The following is a 6,993-nucleotide window of genomic DNA, read 5'->3' as shown; positions in this document are numbered from 1 at the left end:
CTTGTTGCCTTTACATCCACATGTCCCTCATCTTTCTTTCCCTTGGCCTTGTTTTATCCCCCTGCTTCCTTTTCAGTCTTTTCTGGCCTTATTGCTGCCTGTCCTTCCCCAGGCAAACATGGAGGCCTGGTCACTGTTTAGAAGCTCCCAGACTTCCCTAGCACTGGACAAAGGCCTCTCCCTGTCCCATGTCTCTTTTCCAACGTGTAGGATGGAAGTATAAAATAGTCAGGGTGTGTTCAGATGTTTGTAAACATGGAGTCACTTGAGCCCTGTACAGGTGGGTGATGAGGCAAATTGAGGTTCTCTGGTGGTGCAGTGGTTAAGAGCTCAGCTACTAACCAGAAGGTCAGCAGTTCAAATCCAGCAGCTGCTCCTTGGAAACCCTACAGGGTAGTTCTACTGTGTCCTAAAGGGTTGTTTGAGTTGGAAACCACTGAACAGCAATGGGTTTCTGGTTTGGCTGCCATTGCAGCAAGCAGCTCCCTCTGCTGCCTGCGGGGGAAACAGTAGCTCCATCCGCCCACAGTCTCGAAGGGTCTGGGTATCCCTTGGAGACGACACTAGATAGGGCCAGTGGTTCTGTTGAGCCTACAAGGCTTTCTTGAGAAAAAGGACAAGGAAAAGGAGGAATGGAGCTACCATTACCTTCTGTTTAAATTCTTGAACCCCCATCACAGTTTTCCAAAAGGTCCACCAAGATTGAATTTTCACTAATCCTCAAATGCCCAAAGCTGAGTTCTTTCTTAGAAGGAAAGTAAGGGGCCAAAAGAGTCATGAGGGAGAGTGGAGGTGGTCATTCTCAAAGGCCCTTTCCCCTTTGTCTGCTTCTTTCATTCAGAAGGTCAGACCTTGAACTGACTATAGGGTAGTGGAATGTGAGAAACAAAGGACTTTGGCCTGGGGGCTGCAAGTTACAGGTTAACATGGGGAGGGAGGAAGCAGGGGAAATGGGAAGTGGCCTGAGGAAGAAACTGCTGAGCTGGGACATCTGGGTTTGAAGGGGGCACAAGCACAAGGGATCGGTGGACGCCCAGCACTGTCTGGAGCAGGCCCTCAGCTCCTCTCGGCTATCTGACCTTCCTGAAGACCTGCTCACACACTGCCTCCCTGGCAGTCAGTTCCTGGGGAGAGAGCAGAGAGATGAAGACAGAGAAATAAGGTCCTTACCAGCCAGAGCTCCTTTCTCAAAGTCCCTGACCTCCACTTAGTCCTTCAGGATACATTGACAAGAGCATTTGATATATGGGGAATTGTATCATTGTTCCAAACCCTCAACTTTTCACCCCAGAGGAAGGAAGGTAGCTTGGTCAGGGGATGGGAAATGGCTAAACCTCCATCTCCCAGTTATGATTTATGGACAGTCATCAGACTTATACCTGGGGGCCACCTTGGCCACTCTATTTCTTCCTCTCCCCACCCTTCTCAGTCCTTATATTTTCCTTCTTTGATGGTCTTCCTTGGGGGAAGGGGTGCATCCTAGCTGGAGGCCCTTCTTCTAGACACCCTTACTCGTGCCTGCCCCCCTCAGCCCTCACCCAGCTCACCAGATGCAACTTCTCTCCATCCAGCCAGTGTTTCCAGCCTCGGTTGGGGACCTCCCCTTTCTGCACACACACCAGCTGCTCCTCCTCCCAGGTTACTATTGTCTATAGGGGAAGACAGGAATAAGGAAAGATTGAGAGGCAGGTCCCCTGATATGCTTCCCAAATTACCCCAGCTGCCCCCTATCACTCCACAGCAAATACAGTCTTGCTCCAGCCCCAGCGCCTTCATTCTAAGTGAATGGGCAGCTCTGAGCCAGCATGACTCCTGTCGCCTACTCCTACAGGCCACCAAACTGCCATAGTTGCTATATAGTGATATTCGAGTGGCTCTGCCTCAAATGATCTGAGGGTGAGTGGGGTTGGGGAAGGGTATTCTGGGTGAAATTGGGAGGGTGAAAATGGAAACTGTCCTCTGGTGACTTTTGTCTGACCTGCCTTTGGGAAAAAAGAGAGATTCTTTGGGAGCCCCACCAGAGAATCTCTTTTCTCCTCTTTCAACCACAGCTGAAGTGTCCCTTAAAAGAAGTCCCAACCCCGTGAACCAGAGCTGGGTGAATTCTGATTTATTTATTTATTTTATTTATTTATTTTATTTTTATCTGAGCCTCCTGTAGGATAAAAACGAAATAACCCAACCCATTGCCTTTGAGTCAATTCCGACTCCCGGAGACTCCATGTGTTACAGAGTAGAACTGCTCCATAGGGTTTTCTTGGTTGTAATCTTTACGGAAATAGTTAGTCAGGCCTTTTTTCCATGGTGCCACTGAGTGGTTTCGAACTGCCAACGTTTAGGTTAGCAGTTGATCACAAACCACTTGTGCCACCCAGGCCCTTTTCCATAGGATAGATCCTGCTCGATAAGGTGCTCACAATCTTGAAAAGACAGGAAGAAACAACAACAACAAAAAAAAAAACCAAAATGAAACCCACTGCTGTCGAGTCGATTCCGACTCATAGCGACCCTAGAGAGGATCAGTAAATACTCATCTATTATACCAGGCAAGTGTGTTGGGATAGGAGTGAGGAGGGAAGAACTGAGTCTTCAGAAAAGTTAGGTGTTAGTTAGATTGGAGATAATGGGAAGATCCTGGCAAGGAAAAACAGCATAGAGATAAGAGAGGAAGACAAATAGTCCTGAAGGGCTCTAACCTAGAGTATGTGAGGGAAAGATAAATGAGGAGCTGGCGAGTTAAGCATCTGCACTTTAACTGGAATGTAATAGATGGCCACTGGAAGGGTTTGAGCCAGGGACTGATATGGTCACATTTACATTTTAGACAGATCCTTGTGGCTATGGTACACAGAGTGGGTTAGAGGAGGGTCAAGGCTGGGGCCATTTTGGATGCCAGGTGAGAAATGAGGGCCTGAATTAACGTAGTGAGAGTGAAAGTGGTTAGGAACAGATGAGAGCCATCTAGAACAGTATTCTTCAATAGATATATAATGTGAGTCACCAATGCCAGCCACATATAATTTTACATTTTCTAGAAGCTATAAATTTTTTTTTATGTTAAAGTAAAAAGAAGCAGGTGAAATAAATTTCAATAATGTATCGTATTTAACTTAAAATATTTAAAATATTATGTCACCATGTAATCAATATAAACATTTCTAATGGGATATTTTTACATTCTTTCTTTTTTTGTATTTTCTCCCAGAATCCAATGTGTATTTTACACTTACAACACATCACAATTTGGACTAGTTACGTTTCAAATGTTCAATAGCCACATGTGGCTAGTAGCTATTATGATGGACAGTGAAGAAAAATTATAAAGACTTCTTGACTAATTATATATGGTGTGTGTGTGTGTTGGAGGCACAGAAGTAAGGCAACAAACGATATTGATCATGACTCCTGGGTCTCTGGTTTGATGGCTGGTTATTGACATTAACAGAGACAGTAAATATAAAAGGAGGAGTTGGTTTGTGTAGAAGGATAATGAATTTGAGTTTGACCTTGGGGCATGCAAATGGAAATGGCTTGTAGGCAGCTGAAACCATCTCCCTGAAGCTCCGGGGATAGCTCTGGCTGGAGCATATATGTCAAGGGCAGTTTAGAGGTGGTAGTTGAAGGTGAGGGACCCTCGTGGCACAGTGGTTAAATGCCCTCAGCTACTAACCACAAGTTCAGTGGTTCGAACCTACTGGCTGCATCATGGGAGAAAGATGTGGCAATCTGCTTCCATAAAGATTACAACCTTGGAAACTCTATGAGGCAGTTCTACTCTGTCCTATACAGTCACTATGAGTCAGAACTGACTCGACTGCAATGGGTTTTCGGTTTTAGTTCAAGATGTGGGTGTAGATGATTTAGTCCACAGATGGTATACATACAAGAATGAGAAAGCCAAGGACAAAACACTGGGGAAAAGCCCCACTTAAGGGATTAATAGGGGAACTAGGGTTTGCAAAGGAGACCAAGAAGGAAAAAGCAAGTGAGAAATGTAGGAAAATAGGGTTATAGAGGGGAAGGGAAAAGAGGCTGTGTGGTGACCAGCTGTGTCACAGGTTAGAGTGTGAGTAAATGTTTTTTCATTGCCTGGGAGTGACCTGCTTTTTTAGCCCTTTTGGCTGGTGATAAGAGGGGCGGGGAAGAAGTAAGAGAGAGTGGGGGGACCACCAGGAGTCTGTTAGTCTCAAGACTTGTAGCCTGGGGACTCCACAGCCTGCTATGGCAATCATTTTTCCTGGCTCTGGCTAGGAGAGGTCACTTTATTTTGCCCCAAATTGTTGACAGGCACCTGCTCATCCACCCCTCCCCCCAGTCCAAGGAAAAGTACCTGGCATTTCCGTCCATCCACAATCCTGAGATCCTCTTCAAACTCAACTCCCACGTCGAATTCCAGAATGTAGTTGCAGAAGGTGCTGAGGGTCTTCACTGTCATGTGGTTGCCTCGATGGTCAATCTCCTTGTCTGGCTTCAGCAGCAGCACTATCTTCCGCAAAGCCATGTTGATGTCTGTGGGGGTAATCTCTTAGCAAGGGTCCTGCCAGCCCACGGGAGCTTCCTCAACACAAGCAGTATCTCAGGGCTGTGAGCTTTCCCTTAACTGTGGATAGCTTGGTTGCTATCCAAAATGTCGGCAGTTTGAATCCACTACCCGTTCGTTGTAAGCCGCTGGGGCAGTTCTACTCTGTCCTATAGGGTCGCTTTAAGTTGGAATTGACTTGAGGGCAATGGGATTTTTTGTTTTGTTTTAGCATTGCCCTGCACTGGGCTACAAACCAGAAGTTTGGGAGTTTGAACCCACCCAGAGGCACCTCAGAAGAAAGGCCTGGTGACCTTCTTCCAAAAGATCACAGCCATGAAAACCCTGTGGAGCACTTCTACACTGACACACATGGGGTCTCCATGAGTCAGAATTGATTTCACGGCAACTAGTTTTGGTTTCGCATTGCCCCTGGTTAGAACTGGATCTCAAGTCAGGTGTCAGCAGCCCAAACCTTTCCACAATCTCCAGCGCTAGCACTCCCCCTTCTCAATGGGACTGAGAAGAAGGAAGGCAAGAGAAAGAAGGGGAGCGAAAGGGGTCTGGGAGAGGTGAGGCCATTACTTAGGGCTTGCAGGTAGTCTTCCATGTTCTTCTGTGAGACAAAGCGGTAGTAGCCGGTGAGGTTGGGAGGCATTGTCCAGGTGGGCCAAAATGGAGATTAAAATTTCAGGAGGATACAGGAGAGAAGGTGAGGGGAGTGAAGATGTTGTCTGGCAGGTGGGGCTGAGAGATTCCAGGCAGCCCTCCACAGGGAGAAACCGGCCTGTGTAAAGTTTCTGCTTTCCAGGGCTTTTATAGGACTGGGGCCCTGTTGCAATAAGAGTCCCTGTGAGACTTCCTCCCTCCGCCCATGTTGAGTTTGGGGCTAGTGTCTGCTGGGCAGCCTGAGGGAAGGGCAGGGCCTTGGCAAGGTTGTGCCTGACCTCCGCTTTTCCTGAGGAAGGAACCTGGAGGAGTCCAGGGTCCTGGGCTGCCAGTCATCCAAGACTTGAACCTTTCCAAAGGTCAGTATTGGCCTCCACCCTGTTTTTCCTCCTGAAAGAGCTGGGAACAGTCCCAGAGCCCACAGGGGCAGTCTCCTGGAAGGGAGCTGCAACTGGCCTGGCTATGAGGAGTAGTTGGGGTTCTCACAGGCCCACCTAGGTGTGAGTTCTAACAATACCGGAGATCCCTGAGCTGAGTCAGAGATCTAGAAGGTGTCAGGAGAAGGAGGTAGGAAAATAAAGGGGGACAGCCGTTTGGCCAGGAGCCACAGTGAAGAAAACTCTACAGCCCCCACAGCTCCCTCAGACACCTTTGCTGGGCTGGAACCCAAACTTTTTGCTCTATAGAGTCACTAGGAAGAGGGGAGGATGGGGGACTGCAGAAAGAGTGAAGGGGTTTGGTGCCGGGAGAACTGCTCCTTCCAAGCTCAGAGCAGGTGTTGAGTTAGAGTTCGAAGTCCTCAGCAGAAAGTGGGGCGGAGTTTGGTTGTTTGGGAGAATTTTATACTCTTTGGCTTGGAACCCAGGGATTTCCCTCTCCCTTTGGAGTCATCGATGTCACCACCCCAAGTCCCCAGTGCTGAAACAGCCATGTGTACCAGGTGTATTCCCCTGGAGGCCTCTGCCTAACTTAGTGTGTCACGCCTCCCCAACTGCCCACTCTCTCTCAAGCCTCCTAACTTCCTCCGCTTCAGGATCGGTTGGGTTGGCTCATCTTGGTTTGAGTAGAGAAATCGGGAAGAGGGGGCAGGGAACGTCGGCAGTGGCAACAACTGCGGGATAGATCCATTTTCGCGGGCCTGACATTCCAGCTGCTGATGAACAGTCCCAACAGGTGGGTGTGAGGGGAGCACAAATATCTCATGCTTTCTCCAGCCCCAGAGCCCTTCCCCCTGCTGATGTCCCTAGGTTTCCTCAAGTCCTGGGGCTGGGGGCTTAAATGCCAGGGTTTCTCTGGTAGAGGCTGAGGGCGCTGCTTCGCTGTACCCAGGAAGCACGCAGCAGGGACTTGCTGATGGAATGGGTCGTGAAAAGGGGTTAATGCAGAGTTGGAGGGGTGACGTGGATACTGCCCCTCCCCACCTCCTCAGGTCTCGGCTGACGTCGTCCCTTCCCCACCCCCTTGCTTTCAGCTTCTAGATTCTCCCAACGTCCCTCGTATTTCCCACCCCCTCTATGGCTCTCCAGCTTCCTCCCCAGCCCCCGCAATTCCCCTGCGCTCCCCAATTGCAGTCAGGGGAAAAAAGGCCTACCACATTCTCCCGCCCCTGCTTCCCAGCACCATTGGTCCTCTCCCCCCCTGCAGCACCTGGCCCCTCCAGTCACCTGATTGGCCAGCAGCCCCATCAATCCGTGCCTGGCTGTGCTGACGTCATCCTGCAGTAGCGGGGATGGGGTGGGAGTGAGAGAGAGAGTGAGGACCCCGGGCTGGAGAGGAACCGAATAGAAGCCACTGCAAGTCCCCTA

The 6,993-nt window shown here is 49.2% G+C and overlaps 1 protein-coding gene across 1 annotated transcript; it reads right to left on the bottom strand.

The window, feature by feature from the left end:
• Positions 1-595: 595 nt before the first annotated feature.
• On the bottom strand, positions 596-5,296 carry RBP5 (retinol binding protein 5). The gene is made up of 4 exons (XM_003410663.3): positions 5,105-5,296; positions 4,331-4,509; positions 1,548-1,649; positions 596-1,124 (listed from the first exon to the last, which is right to left on the bottom strand). The coding sequence occupies exons 1-4, from the start codon at positions 5,175-5,177 to the stop codon at positions 1,071-1,073; spliced, it is 408 nt and encodes a 135-aa protein (XP_003410711.1). The 5' UTR covers positions 5,178-5,296; the 3' UTR covers positions 596-1,070.
• Positions 5,297-6,993: the final 1,697 nt, after the last annotated feature.

The sequence above is a fragment of the Loxodonta africana genome, chromosome 4 (genome assembly GCF_030014295.1).
Source record: "Loxodonta africana isolate mLoxAfr1 chromosome 4, mLoxAfr1.hap2, whole genome shotgun sequence".
Classification (NCBI taxonomy): Eukaryota; Metazoa; Chordata; class Mammalia; order Proboscidea; family Elephantidae; genus Loxodonta; species Loxodonta africana.
The sequence above is the reverse complement of the archived record's forward strand: the minus strand, read 5'-3'. Positions and strand labels throughout refer to the sequence as shown.